Source organism: Canis lupus, chromosome 6 (assembly GCF_003254725.2).
Source record: "Canis lupus dingo isolate Sandy chromosome 6, ASM325472v2, whole genome shotgun sequence".
Lineage (NCBI taxonomy): Eukaryota > Metazoa > Chordata > Mammalia > Carnivora > Canidae > Canis > Canis lupus.
In genome coordinates, this window is record NC_064248.1 from 8,077,743 (window position 1) to 8,099,066 (window position 21,324).

The window sequence follows — 21,324 nt, forward strand, 5'->3', positions numbered from 1 at the left end:
AAGGAGAAAACTTGGGACACATGAAACTCTGTGGAGTTCATTCTCAGTAGGGAGGGGAAGGGCCCTCCTCCTGCTCTCTCTCTTCCTGTGCCCCTCTCCCCACACAATCCCTCTGTCTGATGCATCCTGGGCTTTGCCTTCCTATCCTGGATGCTCCTCCCCTCCCCTCTGGAGAAAGAAATTCCCACCCTCTGACTCTAGACCAGACATGGCACGAGGGATGGCTTAGGGGTTTTGTTTGTTTTAAGATTTTATTTATTTATTCATGAGAGACACAGAGACACAGAGAGGCAGAGACACAGGCAGAGGGAGAAGCAGGCTCCAGGCAGGGAGCCCAATGTGGGACTCAATCCCAGGTCTCCTGGACTACGCCCTGGGCTGAAGGTAGACACTCGACCACTGAGCCACCCCAGGTGCCCCGGCTTAGGGGTCCGGCTTAGGGGTCTTAGCTCTCCCACCAGTCTCTCTACAGGTGCCCCCGCCCCTGTCCCCGGCTCCAGCCACCTGAAACAGACAGTATGGATAATCAGGGCACTTGTTATATGAATTTAACTTTTTTTTTTTTTTAAGTAGGCTCCATGCTCAGCATGGGGCTTGAACTCAGGACCCCGAGATCAAGAGTCACAAGCTCTACCAACTGAGCCAGCCAGGCACCCCTGTATGAATTTCAACTTTAATTCAAGTCCTTCCTTCCAATAGAATGTGGCTCCTAAGCTTCTCTGATAGAAAAATCCCCAGACCCTCCCCATCTGCTCCCCACCCCCACCCCATTCTGACACCTCACTTGTGATGCAGGTGGGTGGCCCGGCCCAGCTCAGGACCTTGCCAGAGAGAGCTACGTGGTCACCCTCAGGAGGACAAGAGCTACGCACATGTCCCCAAAGCCAGCACTGTTTTCATGATTTCTTTCTCAGAAGAACACAGGCCAATTTCAAATCAAGGTGAATATACTTCCCTTAGCAGTGCAGCTTTGGCCTGACTCCCTTTGGAAGGGTAGGTCTGCCGGCGGGAGCCCGGCTTGATCACAATAAACCTGCCCCAGCAGTAAAGGGCTCTCTTCTCTTCCCTGCAGGGATGTACCCGACTCGAATTATTTGCTTTTTATTCCAAGTCTGGGCCTATTGCAAGGTGGGCAGCCTCCAGTTCATCCAGCACACACTGAAATAGAATCCTCTGTGATATTTTGTCACTTGCTATTTTTACTTATTATAATGTGATTGTCTTTTTATATCATAATATTCACCTGATATATGATTTTTAACTGCAACACAGTATTTTATCATGTGAATTTGACATAATCTCACTTATCCCTGTTATAGAAAATATAGTACTAGCTGTGGTTGGTATTGTTTGCTGCTAATAAAGAAGGTTCAAGAAACACCAGTCCTCAGAGAAAAGATGGAGACATTTAGCTACATTAAAACAGAGAACTTCTTTTTCTTTTAAAATATTTTTCTTTTTCTTTTTTTTAAAGATTCTATTTTTTAATTATATATATATATATTTAAAGATCTTATTTATTTATTCATGAGAGATGCAGAGAGAGAGGCAGAGACATAGCAGATGGAGCAGGCTCCCCATGGGGAGCCTGATATGGGACTTGATCTCAGGAACCCATATCACAACCTAGTCCAAAATCAGATGCTCAACCACTGAGCCACCCAGGCAGTGACCTTTATGAGAATAAACCACATACAGCTTCACATGACAAGACAGATGAATTTCAGTGTAACGGTCAGCTATTGACACAATAATGCCGCATAACAAATACCCCAAGTCTCCCTTCAACGGTGAAAGCAATAGTCCTTCCTTCTCATGAATCTACAGTTTGGCCGGGGGTAGCTTGATCTCAGCTAATCTAGACTGAGCTTGGCTGGCAGCCCTGCCTCAGTCAAAGGTCTGTGGATTGACGAGTGCTACTCTGCTCCAAGATATCAAGACAGTGCTTGAATTTTTGACCTTGCACCACAACATGGCTAAGCCCAAAGTCTTGGGGCAGGAAAATAGTCTGCCCACAGTAAGGCCAGGGCAAAGGTGCTGACCTGGGAGGTGAGAAAGATTGGAGCCAGTCATTCAATTTTCTATACCTAGCAATATAATGTTGAGTGAAAAAACAAATCCCAGAAGACTTTTGCTGTACTTTTAAATTAAAGTTTAAAAATAAGAAAGGCTAAGGGCACGTGGCAGGGTCAGTCAATAGAGTGATCAACTCTGTATCTAAGGGTTGTGAATTCAAGCCTCATGATGGGTATGGAGCCTACTTTAAAAAATAATAAATAATAAAAATGAACAAGGCTAAACAATGTATTTTGTAAGCATACATGAATATGTTTTTTTGCATACATGAATATGTAATAAAACAAAAATAAGCAAGAGAGTGGATAAAATTCAGGTGGCTTTTGCTGGATGGGATACAAGTTATTGGTGATATTCTAGTTATTGGGTCAGATGAAGGGCTCATGGGTGTTCATGATATCAATCAATCAATCAGTTAAATGAAGAAAAAGCAAAAGCCACGCATGATCCAGTGATGAGGGTGTCCCGTGAACAATGATCATGATCAATCCAGTTCTGTAAGCCTGAGGTCTGAGAAGTTCTGCTGGGCTATCTGCTGACTCACAGCCCCAGCTAGACCCGGACAATGTGGGTCTGGGTTGTTACCATCTCCCAAGTTCCAGCAATATCTCCTTCAGTGTTATCTGTTTCTCCCACAGAGTAGACCAGAACTGTATTCAGAACTCTAGGATAGCACCAACCCAGAAGAGAGTGGGGAAGAAGTCTTTCCTCTACTTCCTAGAGAACATCATCCTTCTGGGCTAGCAGTCCCGCAGGAGAGGTTAGGTGGGTGGCTGAACCTGTGCCCCCAGGACACATATCATACTTGGTTGAGAGAAAGAGTTGAGACTATGCACCTTGGAGAAGGGTTGCCACGTGCAGCCATTGGGGTTGTGCACTGCTCACTGTAGATGTTACCATTTCCCTTGTAGTCTAGGTTCTAGGTGGTGGCAGTACACCTGGAGCTGCGCACGGTGTTCCTGCCTCGGTGACTGGCTCTGGATGTCTGAGATTAAAGACAAACCTGAAGGTCACTATGTACCATATCCAAGGAGCCTTGGCCTCCTGCAGCAGAGGCAGCATTCAGAATTGCTGGACACCTGGGATTCTAGATCAAAAGGACTGGTCAGGTTGAGGCATGGAATCAGAGGCCAAGGAGGAAACCCAGGGCTTGGGTAAAGACAGGAGAGAGACAAAAAGCCAAAGCCTGGCTGAAACAATGTGCTAATGAGCCACTCTGTGTTACGGGTGAAGATGAGGTGATCTTGGGGAATTTGAGCGATGTGGGAGGCCACGGAGCAGCTGCGCCTAGCAGGACTTGCCCCAGGTCTACCTGATGCTCAGCCTGTGGCTGTACTGCCAGTCCCCCTACAGATCAGCCCATAAGCCTGGGCACCAGGGAGGGATGTCTTCCGGGGAAGGCTCTGCTCTTCACTGTCCGCTCCACCGTGGGGGCCCCAGCCTGTGGGGTGGGGTGGGGGGCCCCGGCTCGGTGATTGAGGCCTGGCTAGAGCCATAGGTGGCCAGCTGGGGAAGGAAGCCCCATTTGCAGATTCATTTCTGGGTGAGGATAGGTGGGGACTTTAAAAAGCGGCCCCTCGCCCCCCACCCCCGGCTTCTGATTGACTCCACCCCGAGCCAGGCTGGGGTGGAAGCTGCTGGATGCTGGGCAACTTGGCTAATTGCTAAACTAGGGCAGCAGGGTGTGGCTGACATAATTATAGTTTGTTCTGTTGCCGCTGGCCCGGCTCACAGGAGAGGGTGTGAGGAGGCTCCAAGCAGCAGAAAGCACATATTAGTACAGCAAATTGGGCCTGTTTGGCAGCCTCCGGGCCCCTGGGAGGGCCCCAAGCCCAAGCCCTGCCTGAGCTACCATCTGCCACTGGGACACCCTGCGTCTCAAGGGAGGGCCCATTCGCATCTCCTGGCTCTGCTCTAGGTAGCCCTTGGGGGATGGGGTGTGAGTCTCACAGTGGCACCTTGACCCAGCCCTTCCGTGCTCCGGGCCTCAGTTTCCTGAGCTGTCCAGTGGGATAAGGGGTGTCCGCCTCTTTGTGAACCAGGGGCCCCGGCCTCTCATCCCTGCTCTGGCCCCTGTCTAAACTCAGGCCTTCTGGCTGTGGAGAGAGAGTGACCACCTACCACACTTTCTGGCCCCAGGTGAGCTTTCTGGAAAGCCTCTCTGGGCTCACATACTTGCGGTAGGACAGAGTCCCCCCAGACTGTCTCTGGATGCTGACTCCTCTACCGACCAGGTCTGTGAGCTTAGGCCACTTTCTGAGCTCCCCCGAGCCCAGGCTGGCTGGGAGTGGCAGTTGCAGAATGCCTGCAAATACTTTGGTGCATTCCTTCAAGAGGCAGGGTCTAGACGGCCTCTCCTTGCCACCAGGCAGGCCTGGTGACCCGCTTTGACCAAGACAGTAGGATAGGAGTGTCACTCTGTGACTTCTGAGCTCAGGTCACAGGACGCCACAGGCTTCCACCTCATTTGCTGGGATAGCAGTGCTGGTGTCTTGAGCCACCACATAGAAGTCTGACAGCCGTGGCTTCAAGTCTTCTGGGCCCAGACGCCAAACATGTGAGTCGTCAAGCCTTGAATGGTTCTAGCACTAGCCGTCCAGCTGTCCCCAGCCTTGATGTCTTCCCAGCTGTGGGAACATTCTTTAGATGTTATGAAGCAGACATAAGCTACCCTCACTATGCCTTTCCTGGATTTCTGACTCATAGAACCGTGAATGCACCCCTGTAATTTGGGTGTGATTCTCCACATGGCAATAACTAATAACCCAAATGATTGGATTTAAGTGGGGGTAACCTAGGGAAAGTTCTTCCCAAGGGGCCAAGCTGGGAGACAGGTGGTGAGCCTAGCTACAAACACCAGGGGGAGGGAAGATGGCGACTGTGGAGTGCTGGTCCCAACCAGGTGGGTATACAGGCGATGGCCCAGCTGATAAACTGACAAAGCTGCCACAGTGATGCTCTCCACTAAAGCTGTTTCTCTCCAGTTGAGAGCCCCTCGCTTCTCAGCCACAATCCATGCATAGGTCTCTTATTGTTTGTGTAAGTCAGTGGAAGGTAGTACTGTCACCTCCCTGGATTGAGGATTTAGACCTCTATTCATGCAGCCCAAGGACAGGTTCACTTTTATAATCGCATGTCTGAGTTGAGCTGACTCTGAACTATAATCACTAGGTTGCTTCTGTGCTGCTGAATCCCTGCAATAACTCACAGCTGGTGCTGGGTCTCACCTGCCTTGTGGCTACTGTGGCTGGCAAGACATGTCACCCTCACTTTCTGGGGTGGGTAATGCTGCACCGAGAGCCCCATGCTCCCATTACTGGACATTTGAATTCTCTCAGTTGTAACCTGGTCAGCAGGCCAGCCCTGTCTACCTCTGCAGCCACGTGGGTCTGAGAAAGGAGAGGTGAGCACGTGGGAAGGACCTCCTGCAAGCCCGGGGTCCGGAAGTCTGGGTTCTGATACTGACTTGTCACCACCCCCACCTCCCTCTGACATCCTCAGTAATGAAATCAGAGATTGGGCAGAGGAGCGGTTTCCTCCCCACCCCAGAGGCTCTCCAAATAAGCTCTAGGAGGCTAGGCCCCCAATACCGGGGAGTGCATGCTCCTTGAGGACGATGCTCCCCACTCAGAATCCAGAACAATAAACCCGGCATGGAGCCGAGGGATATCCAACATGCGCTACCGGCACAGTGGGCCGGAGCTCGCAAGGGGCAGGGGTGCGGGGGCTGGGGAGAGGGAGCACCACATGCCTTACTGGCCTGCCCAAGGCAGCATGGCTCCTTGGCCTTTCCCTCCCTACTTCCTAGTGACCAGGGCCAGAGCCTGGGTCAGGCCAGAGCAGCCCACCACCCTGTAGTTAATATTTCAGCCAGAACCCAGACTTAGAGCCAATTAGCTGTTTTCTCCCTCTTACCCCAAAGGAAATTGCCTTTTGCACTGTCAACTCCCTAATTACCAGACGGGAGGACCAAGGTTTTGAAGACAATTAGGGGGAGGGTCTGTCTTTTCCCAAACTCCCTCGTGTCCCCTCCTCCCCAGGCCCGCCCCTGTCTGGAGCCTTCCTCTAATTTGGAACCACTTAGAAAAGACAGAGAAGCCTTTAAAGCTAAGAAGAATGTCTCCCGGAATGCCTCCGCCTGTTTTATGGCTGTAGCTGGGCAGGCTGGCAAACTCACTCACTCTGCAGAAGCACGGATGATGCATCCTGTTCAAGGGGCCTGTGGCTATGGCATCCTGCTGTAAAAAGAGCTATGGGTTTGACTGGGTTTGACGGTTGAAGGGGGAGAAGGGGTCAGGAGTCACTCCCAAACCAGAAGAGGGAGCTTCCGAGCCAGGTTTGGGGACTCTTGGCCAGTCCCTGCCTGGGTCACCTCTGGAGGGTTCGGCTGCCGCCCCTGAGCTCCCCTGGCCCCTCTGCTCCCCAATCCTGCCTGACCCTGGCCCCTCACTTTATATGCCTTCATATCTGGGCAGCTCTGTGAGTGCTCTGGGATGTCCTACACATCCCCCTGCTCTTCCGCAGAGCAATGACAACTCCCGTTTTTGTCCTCATTCTTCGAGTCACAGTCAGATGGACCGCAGCCCATAAAGCCTCCTCTGACAGGTCATGGTGCTCTGTCCCCTCACGCTTGAAACCATACCTGTTTTTTTCATGTCTGTGTCTGCAATGCTCAGCACTCAAAAGTACCCATAAATATTTGATGAATGAATGAATACACGCAGCATACATTGTCTGACTGTGTTACTAAAATGATTCAAACCCAGGAATTTGTCAAGGATGAGTTTTTAGTCTCCCAGAACACCCGGGTAGGGCCACAGCAGATAATCAATGAGCATTTGCCAATTCTGAGTTGCCTCTGCTTGGGGAAGTGGTAAGTTCCCCATCACAGATGATGTGCAAAGCAAGAGTCACTTGAGAGAGTCTGCAAAGGACACTCAGCATCTAGCAGGGCTCAGAGGGCCAGTGGATTCCACTGGATCTCTGAGATCACTCTAGCCAGAAAGTCTCTAACAATGGTTCCCCATGTGGAAGGTTATGTATGAGCAACTCCTGGAGGCCAGAATTACTGAGGCCTCTGTGCTCCTAGAGGCCAGGTGGCTGGAGGCCAAGGAGCAATGACAGTAAGGTCCTAGGCCAAGGGAAAGGCAGGTAGTCACAGATCTACAGAGCAGAGGTCAGAGAGAAGCAGTGATTGTAGTGGAGGAGGGAAGGGAAGGGAAACCAAGGAAAGCTTCCAGGAGGAAGTGAGAGATGATAGAAAAGAAAGTAGGAGGATGGAGGTGTGGTTGGGGTGAGGGAATACTCTCCATGGTCAAAGGCTTGGAGGAAGGAGATTTCGCAAATCATCGGGAAAATGGTGAAGGTCAAGAGGGTGGCCGGCCAGGAGGGAGGCCTGGGGGGCAGAGGACAGCCTGCTGACCATGAAGAATTAGAAGGGACAGTTAGGAGAGATGTAATAGGCGAGGTCACCTGGCCCACTTTGCTCCCTCGTGATGTGGGTGACAGCTGTCACTTCGCAGGGGACAGGCCATGTTGAAAGGCAGTTGATGCCTTTCAAGCTCCCTTCCAGGTCTGGTGACCCCTGGGACCTTGAGTTGCCCTCTGGAAAGTGGGGTGCTCTTCACAAGGGGCTAAGTACTCCTCTGACTTCCCCAGTCTGACCTGGAATTCCAGTTCTGAAGCTACTTACTCCCAGGAGGCCCCTGGCTGAAAGCACAGGCCCCTTGGGGACCACCCCATGGTCCATTGGGCCAAACAGTGTGGCCCGGACGGCAATGGCAACAGACTCGCCATCGCCGCCAGCTCACTGGCCAAGTGAGGGCCGACGACGTAGGCAGAGCTCACAGCTTCCTGGCTCGGGGCCCTGCAGGCCCACCCCCTCGCCACAGCCCTGCTCGCCCCAGGGACAAAAGTTCTCCCCCCATCTCTCCTGTCAGTTATCACAGTCCCGACCAGGTTTTTGATCAGGGCTCCCCACTTTTGTTACAGGGAGAAGGAGGCCGGGCAAGGAAAACATCAGGACATCAGGACTAGTTTGCTAAGCGTATGGAACCCCTGTTGTCACTGCCATCCCCTCTTGCATTTCCCTCCTCCTGACAGCTGGGTGGCTCACTCACGCGGGACTGGCCTGACCTCCGGAGCCCCTCCGTGGGTGAGAGTCCTGGGTGGTGATCCCCAGAGGCAGGAGCTTAGGAGGCCTCTGGCCAGCAGGAAGCAGGTGGTAAAGCCCCAGATGGCAAATCTCTCCCCACGCAGGGCCAGGCTCGCGGACTGGGCAACGAAGGGCAGCTCCCCATAGCTGGTGCGGGCAGCAGCCCCCTGCCCCTCCTTGTGGACCTGCCGCATTTACACAGCCCATCTCCTGCGTTCACCCCAGCCTGCTGGGCGCCTGTGGAGCATGTGGTTGGTCCCTGCCAGGGGTCAGGATGGCAGTCCTGGCCCCAGCTCAGTGTGGAAGTTTCCATCCTACGTCCCAGGGAGGTCAGGGAGGTGAGCATCGGGATGGGCAGAACTTTCCAGAACCACTGGAACCACTGCTTTCAGCCTTAGATGAGTGACTTCACCTGTGAGAGCCTCAGTTTTGTCACCTGGAAAATGGGGGTGAGGACGCATGTTTTAGAACATGCCCTGACCCTTTTATAAACGTGAGCTGCTGCTCTTATTGTCATCATCACGTTTCCTCCCCCAAGGCAGGGATCAGCCATCCTGGGGCCTGGAGGCCTGGAGACCAGCTCCAGGGACAGTTAAGCTGTGCAGTGCCTGGAGCCGGGTGGGCTCGCTGCCTGAGCCCAGCACTGCCGGCCCTGGCAGCAGATCAGAGGTGGTGGGTCCCACATGAGAGCCAACTTGGCTGGACGGATGGGGGCTGCTGGGCTGTGCTGGACACATGGGGTCCTGCCAGGGACAGGTGCGGGCTTGGCTTGGCACATCTGCTGGAGAATTCTTGGGCTGGATCAGGCCTGGTGGGGATGGTCCACGTCTGGGGGTACGTGTGGCCAGCGTGGAATGGCGATCTCATTTTCCAATTCTCTCTCATTGGGGTCACCTTTTCTTTTGGCTCCACTTGGGGTTCCACTTTTCTTTTGGCTGTCTCTGCTTTTTCAGCTCCCCAGATGTTTTCAGTGGCCTGAGGGCTGGAGGGGGTAATGGTAGCACTGGTAACCAACCACTAGGCAGTAGTCGCACTGCTTGAGGGGCCTCTCCCTGAGCTGACTGGGGCTGATACGTGCTTGCCCCTTTGCACCGGTGAAGGATGGTGACCCACTCCAAGTCACACAGCCCAAGGGGTCGGGCCATGTTGCAGCCGTGAATTTTCCCAGCTGGTGAGGGCGGCCCTGCCTTGGAAGCATTGTTGACCTCAAATGGCCCAAGGCCAAGTCCTCCCAGCTGGTCCCAGGCCTCAACATACTGTGCGTTCTCAGCCCAGTGCCCCTTCCTGGGCCATGGTCTCTTGGGTGCAGAGATCCGCTTGGCCCAGAACAGGCGGAGATCCTGCGGTTTGGACAGTGCCTGGTCCCCACCCACTCCAAATGGCCCCTGACAGGTGCCTGGCAGGGAGGCCTCCATCCTGTCCTCTGTCACCTTCCAAACTATTGTCCGGACCTGGAGCACTATTTAAAGAGCCATCTTTGAGAACTGCCTGCCCTGCTGCATCGAGAGGGAGCACTTCAGACCATGGTAGGGGGAAGGCTGGGGCTGCCCTGCCTCCTGACCCTGACCTCATCCCTCGACTCTGACCTCATCCTGGGACCTTGACTTCATTTGTGATTCTGGCCTTCACCTCATGCCTGAACTCACCCTGACCTTGACCTTGCTCCTCTCACTGACATCCTTGACCTTGACCTTGTGTTGTCCCTGGTCCTGACCTTTTTCTTCACCCTTGATGTTATCCCTGCACCTGGCCTGCCCTGGACTGTCCTTAAAGGATGGCCAGTCTATCCATGTAGGTCCCAATTTGGGCCTCTGTCTCCTGGACTTGGTGGGGGGGCTGCCGAGGTGAAGTGGTGGTGGAGGGTGGGTAGGAACGAGGAAGAGGAGGCTAGAGGGAGGCAGGGTGGGCTAGGCTTGGAGGTTTCATGGCAGAGGCAGGACTGCTCCTGTTGAGAGGACATGGCTCCTGGGGGATCGGGGTTGATATTCTGGGATGGCCCAGGTCCTATGCAGACTGCCATGGGGCCTGCCCTGCTGCCCGCCCCTTGCCCCAGTCTCCAGCCCCTGGGGTGGCCCTGCAGGCTCTCAATGGCACGGCACTTCCAAGTCTCTGGCTCTCACACCTTCACTCTCCCTCCTGGCCTGAGAACTCTGACCTGGCTGTCAACCTCAGCTCAGAAGCCACCTCCTCTGAGAGGTCTGCTCTGAATACCCCAGCAGAAGAGGGGCCTCCCTGTGTTCTCAGTGTCTGTCACTCCCTCCATCACTCTCTACTGATCATCTGTCTCCCAGCTGGACAGGGAGGTGGGGGGTATCCTTGGGGACAAAGCAGGGCCTGATTTGGCACGAGGTCCCTGGGACCGGGCACAGGGCCTGGCTAGAGGTCAGCAGGCACCTAATAAATGTCCTGATGCTCTGTGGTGGGCATCATCTTGGTTTAATAAATGGGGACACGGAGGCTCCAGAGCAGGCAACTGATTTTCTCAACATCGCAGGGCTGTGAGCGGCAAAGAGAGGATTTGAACTCGGGTCTGGGGGATGCCCTTCCGCCGTGAGGTGTTCCTTTCGGAAGGGTCCCAGCTGGGAGAGCAGGAGGTTGGCTGGTCAGGGCCCTGAGGCTCAGGGTGCTCCTGGGGAGTCCGAGCGAACAATCCCGTCCTCTCCTGGGTGTCCTGGAGGAGGGCCTGGCACACAGCGGGGTGACGTGCCACAAGAGGGATGTAATAGGCTGGCTGAGGCAGGATGGGGGACACCCAGGCCGAGGGCAGGTCCTAGGAGAGAGAGGGTAGACTAGCCCACAGGCGGAAGTGATTGTTTTTTATTAATCAGAGGGAAATGTGTATGTAATTATGTGAGATGAGCCCCGCAGGGAGGTTCCTTTCTTTATGATGTCTGAAGGGATTTATAAATATTACAGAGGTTTTACAGCACCATAACGTCCTGGCTGCCCTGCCAGCCCCCTTTCAAAGGATTAGTGGAGACAAAGCACCCAGTAAAAGCTAATTATAAGTCAGCCGGCGCTGCTGCTCCTGAGCCTGGGAGCCGGAGGGGAAGTGGGGGTGAGTGCAGGGTGGGGGGGGGGGACAGGCGTGAGCTCGGGGAGGGGAGACCACACAGGGGCTCGGGGTGGGCAGGGGAAGCCCAGGTCCTGGGGAGGGGGGGGAGGACAGGGGCTTGGGACCACCCCTGCCCCCTCCTGCCCCGTGAAGCCCGGGCTGTCCTTCCCCTTGTGGCCAACTCCTGGTGAATACTGCTGTGGGTGAGGTCCCCTTGGTGGGGAAGGTCCTGGGGACCCAGAGCTTTCGGGGAATGCTCAATGGCGGGCTCTCAGGCCCCTGATATCCTGAGAGAGGCATGTGGAGGCAGGACGGCTGGCCAGAGACCCTCCACGTGGATGGTCACCTGCTCTGCCTGCTGTAGAGATGGGTCCTGAGCTCTGGCTGCTGGGCCCTGGGTGGGCGCAGAGGAGCCCCGAGGAGGGACCGACACAGGGAGATGTGGCCCAACACAGGGAGATGTGGTCCTCTCTAGTATACTGCTCGGGTTCCCCATACTGGGTCAGGAAGGTGGGGGGTCCCCAGCCTCCAGCCTCTGCTTACCCACAAGTCTCCCTGTCCGCCTGCTGCACCCTGCCGCCCGGGGCGGCCGTGTCGTTTGGGACCGTGGGTGGCACTCTGGGGGGTGAGGCGTGGGGGGCGGACAGGATGCATGGTGACCTCTGGAGGAAGGGCTCCTGCAGCACCCCACCTGGCACCTCACAGGCACCGCGGAGAGCCCGCAAGAGAGCAGAAGGCGGAGCCAGCTCTAACGTCTTCTCCATGTTTGATCAATCCCAGATCCAGGAGTTTAAAGAGGTTGGTTGGTCAGTGCGATGCATGGAAAAAGCACTTGGGAGGGGGGGCGGCAAGGCCCGGGTCACCCTCAGTCTGTGGGGGTGATGATGTCACTCCCCTTAGAGGCTGCCGGGGTGCACCTCCACGCCTAGGGGTGTGACTTGCTGTGTTTGGGCAAACCCCTGCCCCTCTCTGCCTAAGCCTTTGCTTGCTGCATGACCTCAGGCGAGTCCTTCTGCTCTCTGAGCCTCAGTTTCCCTTTCTGTGAAATGGGGTTGCTGCAGCATGAAGTGAGGGAGGGCCATAGCGCCCCAGGTGTGCAGGGGGAGCTGAGTGGGTTAGCCAACACTCTTGTGCTCGTGCCATGCTGAGCCAGGACGCCAGCCGGCCAGAGGGGTCTGTACTGAGGTTATCCAGACAGCAGTGTGCAAGACAACAGCCCCGGGTGTGTGTGGGGGGGGTCTGGGGAGGGGCTCAGGCTTGGACGAGTGGGTAGGTGGCTGCTCAGTACCCATGTCTCCACCAGGCCTTCACCATCATGGACCAGAACCGGGATGGCTTCATCGACAAGGAGGACCTGAGGGACACCTTTGCTGCCTTGGGTGGGTGACCAGTAGTTGGGGAAGCTCAGCGCTTGGGGCAGAACTGAGCCCAGGCCTTCTGGAAAGAGTGGGTGCCTGGGGACAGGCCAGGGCAGCAGTTGTAATGGGTGTGAGGGGCTTGGGTGCCATGGGGATACAGGGGAGGGGTGGCCGGTGCCTGGAAGGTCAGGGGAGGTTCCTGGGGGTTCGAGGCAGTCTGGGCCAGGGATGCAGGGCGGGCACCAGGTGCATGAATGGCCCATGCAAAGGCCTGGCCTAGGAGGCTGGGGTGGGGTAAGAGGGCAAGAGAGCAGGGGGAGATGCTCGGGGAGGAGGCTGGACATGTCCACAGGACTCAAGGCTACTGGGCTTCGGCTGCCAAGGGAGGCTTTTGCCCTTTCTAAGGGCCCACAGAGACGCCTTAAGGCATGAACGGGGTGGGGGTTCAGGTCGCAGGAAGGGGGCATAACCAAGTCATGTCTGAACTAAGCTTTGAGCTCCTGGAGGTACGGTTTTCCACTGGGACCATGAGGAACTCCCGAGTCCCCCCACCCGACCCCAGGTGACCTCCTCCTGGAGCATATGCGCTCTGAGCTCTGCACCTCTGTTTCGGCTTCTTTGGGCCTGTTCCTTCATCTGTGAAATGGAGATAATCACCCACTTGCTCTCCTTTCCAGGGAGGCCCAGGTGGCAGCAGTGGGGGTGGTGAGGCTGGGGGCAGCCCCAGGCTAACTGTGGCTGAATGTGTCCCCCTTCTAAGGTCCCCCAGGAGGTGGGCAGGGCCTGAGGGCTGAGTCGGGGTGGGGGAAGTGGGAGAGTAGAGCTGGGAGACCCTGCAGGACGCTCCCTGGTTCTGAGCTCTGCTGTCCTGGGCTGCTGGCGGGCAGGATGCCCTCTGTGCCTCATGGTGATCCTGGGTGTCCCCCCTTCCTCCCCCAGGCCGCATCAATGTGAAAAATGAGGAGCTGGAGGCCATGGTGAAGGAGGCCCCTGGGCCCATCAACTTCACCGTCTTCCTGACCATGTTTGGGGAGAAACTGAAGGGTGAGTGGGGCTCCAGGTGGCCCTGGGGAGGGCATGGGCAGCCTGGCCCTGTGTGCAGACAGCTGGGGGCATGGTATAGCCCCGGATGCCTCCTGGGCCCCGCCCCAGTTTCTACCTCTACTCAGAGTAGGAGTGACTGTAATGATGCCTGCCTTGCGGGATGGGAGGGGACAGTTTGTGTGAAAACCCTCCGCCCAACATCAGGACGGGGCCCCAGCCTCACTTCCCTATCCCCGGGCTCATCTTACCTGCTCTGCCTCATGGCCAACGGGAGGAAGGATACTGGGAAGGGGGTTCTGGAAGCTACCGTGACTGACCCCAGTACCAGGAGGGTCATTCACACAGCTTCCAGGGAATGGATCTAGAGGCTCAGAGGTCACCATCCCTGTGCCAGGTGCCCCAGCATCAAAGTGGCTGGGATAGAACCCCAACCATGACTCCTCGCTCTAACCATTGCCCCTCCTGAGATGCAGCCTCAGGCCTAGGGTGTGGGGTCAGGGCAGTGGTCAGGACAATCCCGGCCCCTTTCTCTCTGGGCCCCAGGGAGCTACCCTTTGCTCCTTAGCAGCATTTTCCTGGGCTCAAGGCTTCCTGGGCTGTGACTCCCTGGGAGGTGAGACTCCTCCCCACACACATCACCACCCACACTCGGGCTGCCCTTGCTTGGTGGCCGCCCACTGATCCCCAGGGTGACCTTGGGCCAGGCTTTGCACCACAGTTTTCTGTCTGTATAATGGGAATTGTATTGGTTTCCTGAGGCTGCTCAAAGAACCACAAATTTGACAGCTCAAAAAAGCCGCAATGTTCTCTCTCATTTCTGGCATCTAGAAGTCTGAAATCTGGACAAGAGTTTCCATCAGGGGCTCAAGGGGAGAGCCCCACTTATTTACCTCTTCTGGCTCCTGGTAGCTGCCTCCTCCCATCCCTATCTCTGTGGTCACACGGCCCCCTCTTCTTCTGCTTGGCCATCTCCCCGTCCCTCACTCTTAGAAAGACAATTGTCACTGGATTTAGGGCCTATTGGGATAATGCAGAATGGTCCCCTCATCTCAACATCATTTCCTTACATCTGCAAAGACCCTTTTTCCAAGTAAGGTGACATTTCCAGGTTCTGGAGATAAGGACACAGGCATATGTTCTGGGGGTCACCCTCAACCCACGACAGGGGTGACCCTAGCAACGTCACGGATGATGTTTGGCAGCAAATCATAATAATCTCATGGGTTGTGGCCTGCTGGAAAGTACGACAGCCTCCACACACACTGTCCTGGCTGTTCCTGGAGCTAGAAAGCCAACCTGTGACCTAATGGCCCCACCCTCCATGGAAACTGAGGGCCAGACATGGAGTGAGTGGGGAGCTGGAGCTGGCCCTCCTCCGGGAAGCTGTTAGGGGTTATTCCCGGGACTGTGACCATCTCCTTGAAGAGCTCAGAACCCCCTGGGGCTGGGGTAGGGGTATACTTGCAGGAAAGACATACATGACTCTAGCCAATGATTCTATGCAGGCGGCAGAGGCCCGAAGCTCATGTTGGTGACGGCTGAGCTAAGAGCTATGACCCAAGGCCAGGTGGGGCCAAGAGACTGCAGCTTTTTTCTCATCTTTGCAGGGGTACCAGGCTCCATCTGAGCTTGTCATATGAACTTGGCTGAGCCTGCACACTTGGCCGCAGTGAGGACAGGAGAGGGGTCAGGGGGGCTGGGGCAGGCACCCTCTCATCCCTCTCACTGGGATGAGGACACTTGGCCATATGATTCCCAATGGCCACTCTGCAGCCCATTCATTTGTTGTGGTTTGCAGTCCACAGAGCAGAGATCTTCTGTGGCAGGAGAGAGGGGAGGGTCGGGCCAGGGTCATTGCCCAGGAGGTCACTGCTCTGGCCACTGGGCCTGAGCCCGGGACCACTGGTCCTTAGGAAGGTGGGCTGGAGCCAGCTTGCCCCAGCAGGGAGGACTCTCTCAAACCCTGGGAGGCCAAGACTTCCCACCAGCTCCCCACCATAATCCCTTGGGCACCCCCTCTGCTTCTTTTTTTTTTTTTTTTTTTTTTTTTTTTAATATATTTTTTAAATTTTTTATTTATTTATGATAGTCAAAGAGAGAGAGAGAGAGAGAGAGGCAGAGACATAGGCAGAGGGAGAAACAGACTCCATGCACCGGGAGCCCGACGTGGGATTCGATCCCGGGTCTCCAGGATCGCGCCCTGGGCCAAAGGCAGGCGCTAAACCGCTGCGCCACCCAGGGATCCCACCCCCTCTGCTTCTGAGACCAGAATCTGGAGTGCCTGGGGCTCTGCCCCAGAGGAACCCTGGGCTGAGGCTCTGGACTGGGTAATCCCCCCAGGTCCCTACTGCCCTCCTTGGAGGAAGCCCACAGCTGTGGCCAGCACTGTGCCAGGCTCGGTCATTCAGGGACGCCGAGTGATTCAGATAGCATCCTGCCCGGTATGTGTCTCCAGTCTGACAGATGGGAACACAGAGCAGCAGGACAAGCTGGGGGCTCTGGAGTCCAGAGACTCAGTTTCAGACCTTCCCTCCCCTTATCAGCGGGGACCTCAGGCAAGGTCCTCTGTCTCGGTTTCTTCTTTGACAAACTGAGGACATCAGTACCCACCACATGGGGTGTCCTGGGGCTTCCAGGAACTAAAATGGCACACAGCACTCAGAGGGGTTTGTAACCATCACTGATCAACATTTGACCAGATCTTTATCACTAGCGACCCATTTTGTGAACTGATCCTGGGAGGTGGGTAACAAACACCACCTTTGCCTCCACGTCCCTGGTGACATAGCTGAGCCTTGAGAAAGGACAAGGACATGCCTGGTCTGCAGTGAATAGAGGGGCAGTGTGACAGAGGGAAAAAAGCACCAGGTCTCCTGTCATTCATAGCTATGAGGCCTCAGTTGAGACCCTGCCTCTCTCTGGGCCTCAGTTTCCCCAGCTGTACAACCAGGGGGGTCCCATTGTGGTAATAGACAACTCCTTCTAAGGACATCTTCCCCCCCAAGCCCACACAGTGGAGGTGACAAAACAGAACTTCTCTGGCTGTGCCCCCGCAGCCCACCACCCTCCACCCACCCCTACCTCTGGCCTGGACCATCTTGCAGACCTACCAGTGCCCCTGCCCAAGCCCAGCCTTCAAGCCCCAAGTACAGCACTGTCTTTCCAACCTGTGCATGTCGTGGGTAGCAAGAGAGGCCCAGAGGTGACCCCACCCCAACCCCCACCCTCACTAATCATGACCTCTGAGCTTCAAGTTTCTCCATTTATAAGATCAGGTCCATTGGTAGGAGAGTTAAGCATGCAGTGCCGCCTCAGTCCAGGCCTGATCCTGGAGACCTGGGATCGAGTCCCATGTCAGGCTCCCTGCATGGAGCCTGCTCCTCCCTCTGCCTCTCTCTCTCTCTTCCCCCCGCCCCCCGATTAATAAATAAATAGAATCTATTTTTAAAAAAAAGGTGGGGTCAGTTGGGGTCTCCCTGTACAGCTGTGCAGGCTGCTCATAACTAAATGTAATGCCCTCGGTTGTTACTCCTACTCCTTGTTTCTCAAAAATCTCCCTTCTCTTGCTCCCACTGTGGAGTGGACACTGGGGACGAAGCCCCCCCCCCCGCCCCCCCAGCCCAGCTCCTGCCCAGCCCCAGCCTGTACTCCTCACCCTGGCTCTCTCCCTGCCTTGTGTGTGCTGCTTCTAGGTACAGACCCTGAGGAGACCATTCTCCACGCCTTCAAAGTCTTTGACACCGAAGGAAAAGGTTTCGTCAAGGCTGATTTGTAAGTCCACTCTGCCCTTCCTTTTTTTTTTTTTAAGATTTTATTTATTTATTCATGTGAGACAGAGAGAGGCAGAGACATAGGCAGAGGGAGACATAGGCTCCCTCCCTGCCAGGAGCCTGATGTGGGACTCGTTCCCCGGACCCCAGAATCACCACCTGAGCCAAAGGCAGATGCTCTACTGCTGAGCCACCCAGGTGTCCCCACTCTGCCCTTCCTTTTGGCTTTCCTTCCCCAGATGCTCAGGTGATAAGCGAGCTGGGGTGAGGACGGGGTGGGCTGTGCCCCACTCTCCTCTGGCACCCAATGCTTAGCCAGCTCGGGCAGTGTCTGGCCAGGAACCAGGAGGGCACTGCCCTGCCCAGCTCAGTCATTGCTCGGTGTCTCTTCCCCTTTCTGGGACTCAGTGTTCCCGTTTTTACACGGAAGTGTATATGGAGTGTGGGGTCACCAGGGGCAGATTTCCCAGTGGTGAGGTGGAGTGCGGGTGGAAGTGGGCCTTCAAGGGCAACAACGTGCTGCCTAGGCTGGGGCAGGGAATGTTCTAGATGCAGGAACACAGCAGTGAAGGGACAGGGCATGGGGTCTGTGGGGTTGGTGAGAGGGTGGCCGGAGGCTATGGGGGATGACAGGTAGGGGGAGAGCAGGGAAGGAAAGGTGGGCAGGGTCTAAGTGGGGTAGCTCCTGCATGCAACAGGCCCTGGATGCTGTGTCTGCCCTGGGGACCACTGGGCTGGCATTGTGGAGGTGGGGGCACTCATCCTGCTGTGCCTCAGCCCAGTGAGAGTCCCGAGCAGAGCCAAGGGCGGTGGGCAGGGCCAGCCTGCCAAGAGGCTAGGACACCAAACTCCCTGGGCAGTCGTTCCAGAGCTTCTGAGGTCTCGTTGGGCCTGTGGGTGGCCTGGGGCAGGTAAGATTTCCTCCCCAGGCACAGGCTTACTGACTATTATGATGCTTGAGGCCTTGGCTTTTTTTTTTTTTTTTAAAGATTTTATTTATTCATGAGAGACACACAGAGAGAGATACAGAGACACAGGCAGAGGAGAAGCAGGCTCCACGCAGGGAGGCTGATGGGGGACTCGATCCCTGGATCTGGCATCACACCCTGAGCTGAAGGCAGACGCTCAACCGCTGAGCCACACAGGCATCCCTTTTCTTTTCTTTTTTTTTTTTAAGATTTTATTTATTTATTCACGAGAGACACACAGAGAGAGGCAGAGACATAGGCAGAAGCAGGCTCCCTGTGGGAAGCCTGATGTGGTACTCGATCCCAGGACCCTGGGATCGCAATCTGAGCCAAAGGCAGATGCTTAACCACTGAGCCACCCAGGTGCCCCAAGGCTTTGAGACTAGATTTGCTGCCCGCTGGAATCATCACATAATGGGGGTGTTGGGGGACAGGAGAGGGCAGGGGCTGGGCAGAGGGGAAACAGAGAAGGTCCATCTTGTCTCTCACACCTTCTCACCACCCCCACCCCTCCAAAGTTGTGAGTCACATGCTCCCCAGGGTAGGCGAGGGGTTTGTTCAGGGTTCCTGCAGGCTGGGGCCCTCTCCTTCACCCCTCCCTCGGTCTGTGCTTCCCAACACTCCTCTTGGGGGCCCCCAGGAGGCAATGAGGGCAACCCCCGGAGTGGCCTGGACCAACCCCTCTACTGGGACTCACCTTTACTCCCACCAGTGCAAGGCCAGGCCTGTCTCAGGGACCCAGTTTGGGAACTGAAGTCCCCCCCACCCCCACCCGGGGATACGGGACCTGGAAGCTGTGGCGACCTGCCAGGCAGGCCACAGAGAGGCTCTGGCTGAAATGGAGTCTGAGAACAGTCCCCAGCTTGGAGAGTTGGAAACTGTGACTGTCCCACAGTAACATAAATAATGGAAAATGTGCGTTGGTCCTTAGCGGGCTCGCCACTGCCAGTGCTCAGGGCCCGGCTCAGGCCTCTGGTCCTTCCCTGCCTGCTGTACCCCCTGAGAGGCCTAGGGGCCCTCCGAGCTCCTGGGGCAGGAGTTCTTTGGGGCTTCACCTCTCGCCGCCCCTCCAGGCCCAGGCAGCTCTGACCTCTGCAGGCAGCTGTTCCCCTGGACATCCCAGGGACACGGGCCCCACCATCACTGCAAATCCTGATGTTTCTCGAACCTCAGTTTTTCCCTGTGAAAGGGGGCTCATAGCACTTGCTTCCCACGGCTATGAGGAGCAAAGGAGACCCAGGCAGGACCTTCCCATGCCTTGGCGGAGCGCAAGCACCTTGTACTCTCGAAGGCACAATGCAGATGTCAGCTCAAGCCACCCACTGACCTTGTGGTGCATCTAGAACCGAGGCCGAGAGGCTCCACTCAGGAACCTGGAGGTTGATTATTAGCACACAGTGGGCCATCAGAGTGGGCCCTAAGGTCATGGCAGGGTCCCAAGTTTCACTTCATTTGGTCCCCCACCTTGGAGGAGAGTCTGGGTTACAAAGGAGGAAACTGAGTCTCAGTGATTGAGGAGTCCATCTGAGGCCACACAGACACCTGGCTGGTGTCCTCCTGGCATACAACGCCTCCCCGCCGCCTGTCATCTCTCACAACCCCCCCTCCCCACTGGGGATCTGCATGTGCACACCCCAGGGTGGTGCTTCCCCTGAACCTGACCCTTCCTCTCCCCTGAGCAGCATCAAAGAGAAGCTCATGACCCAGGCAGACCGGTTCAGTGAGGAGGAGGTGAGTGCGGGCTTTCCAGGGCACTGCCTAGAATCTTCTGGGGGAGGTCCTGCCCAGCCCAGCCCCAGCCCCGTGAGATCGCTCTTCTTTAGACGCTGACTCCTTGGAGGGGGACAAGGAGGAGTGGGGGTGGCTGCGGGACCCTGGCCTCTGGGCCCTCAATCCCTGGCTCTGTCTGCAGAGAGGGGACCAATGTTCTGCCTGTCGCCCCCGGGTGACGTCCCGGCTCTGGCCCCCACTCCACCCATGTCCAAGCTGACACCCTGCTCCTTCTCCAGGTCAAGCAGATGTTTGCGGCTTTCCCGCCAGATGTGTGTGGTAACCTGGACTACCAGAACCTGTGCTACGTCATCACACACGGTGAGGAGAAGGACTAGGAGGCCAGGGATCCCCGCCCCCACCATTCAGAGGCAGCAAACACCGGCGGTGTTTTGGGGTGACCACCGGGGAGCCCCTACAGCCCACGTGTGCAAAGAAGAGGCTCCCCTGGCCCCATGGCTCGGGGGCAAAGGGAGAATAAATAACACTAACGAGGCCTGAGTTGTCGTGATTAATGCTCCTGTTGGTGAGAAAGCAAAACATTCCTGTGTTGGTGGTTTTTCCAAAACTTTTTACTTCCCCCGGCTTTGCTCAACTGTTCCTGATGAGCTGGTGTTTAGAACTAATTGACAGTTTTAATGATCCCCAGCTGGGCCACAGGACATTGCCTTCATTTAGGAAGCTTTTATTGAGCACCTTGGGCGTGCCAGACCTGATGCTGCTCTGGGGGACACACAGATGAGCCAGCCCTGTCCCTGGGCCAGAAGGTCATGCAGTGAGGAGGACAAGAAGTGGGGTGGGGACACAAGGGGAGGGGGAGGGGCCGTGCAGGGCAGATCTTGCAGCTAGGAGCTGGGCAGAGGCCAAGAAGGTGGAGGCCAGGGTTTGGATGGATCCAAGTGACTTTCAAGGGGTAGGCAAGGATTCCTTAAACAGGACACATGTAGCATCAACTATAAAATAAATGAAAGTGCATAAATTAGACTTCATCAAAATTAAACACTTCCACTGAGCAAAAGACACTGCAGAGTGTGAAAAGGCAAAGCCCAGCATTGAGAATAGGTTTTGACAAAGACCTTGTATTCGGAACATACTTTTAAAAAATCCTACATCGGGGCACCTGGGTGGC

The 21,324-nt window shown here is 55.7% G+C and overlaps 1 protein-coding gene across 4 annotated transcripts; it reads left to right on the plus strand.

Annotated features, from left to right (window-relative positions):
* The first annotated feature begins 809 nt into the window (after positions 1-809).
* On the plus strand, positions 810-20,684 carry MYL10 (myosin light chain 10). 4 transcript variants are annotated; one of them, XM_025426331.3, is made up of 8 exons: positions 810-941; positions 8,068-8,230; positions 11,991-12,083; positions 12,589-12,664; positions 13,583-13,687; positions 17,380-17,458; positions 20,108-20,156; positions 20,435-20,684. In XM_025426331.3, exons 3-8 carry the CDS (start codon positions 12,048-12,050, stop codon positions 20,531-20,533), a joined length of 444 nt encoding a protein of 147 aa, XP_025282116.1. In that variant the 5' UTR covers positions 810-941; positions 8,068-8,230; positions 11,991-12,047; the 3' UTR covers positions 20,534-20,684. The 4 variants fall into 4 exon arrangements, with proteins under 4 accessions (XP_025282116.1, XP_025282115.1, XP_048966986.1 ...); XM_025426328.2 differs by lacking the exon at positions 810-941 and adding an exon at positions 9,623-9,756 and having other exon boundaries at positions 8,097-8,230; XM_025426330.2 differs by lacking the exon at positions 8,068-8,230 and having other exon boundaries at positions 836-941.
* The last annotated feature ends 640 nt before the right edge of the window (positions 20,685-21,324 follow it).

Coding starts and splice junctions, on each gene's coding strand:
- MYL10 (XM_025426328.2), top strand. Junction 13,688..17,379: donor GTTTGGGGAGAAACTGAAGG/GTGAGTGGGGCT, acceptor TGCTGCTTCTAG/GTACAGACCCTGAGGAGACC. Junction 17,459..20,107: donor GGTTTCGTCAAGGCTGATTT/GTAAGTCCACTC, acceptor TCCCCTGAGCAG/CATCAAAGAGAAGCTCATGA.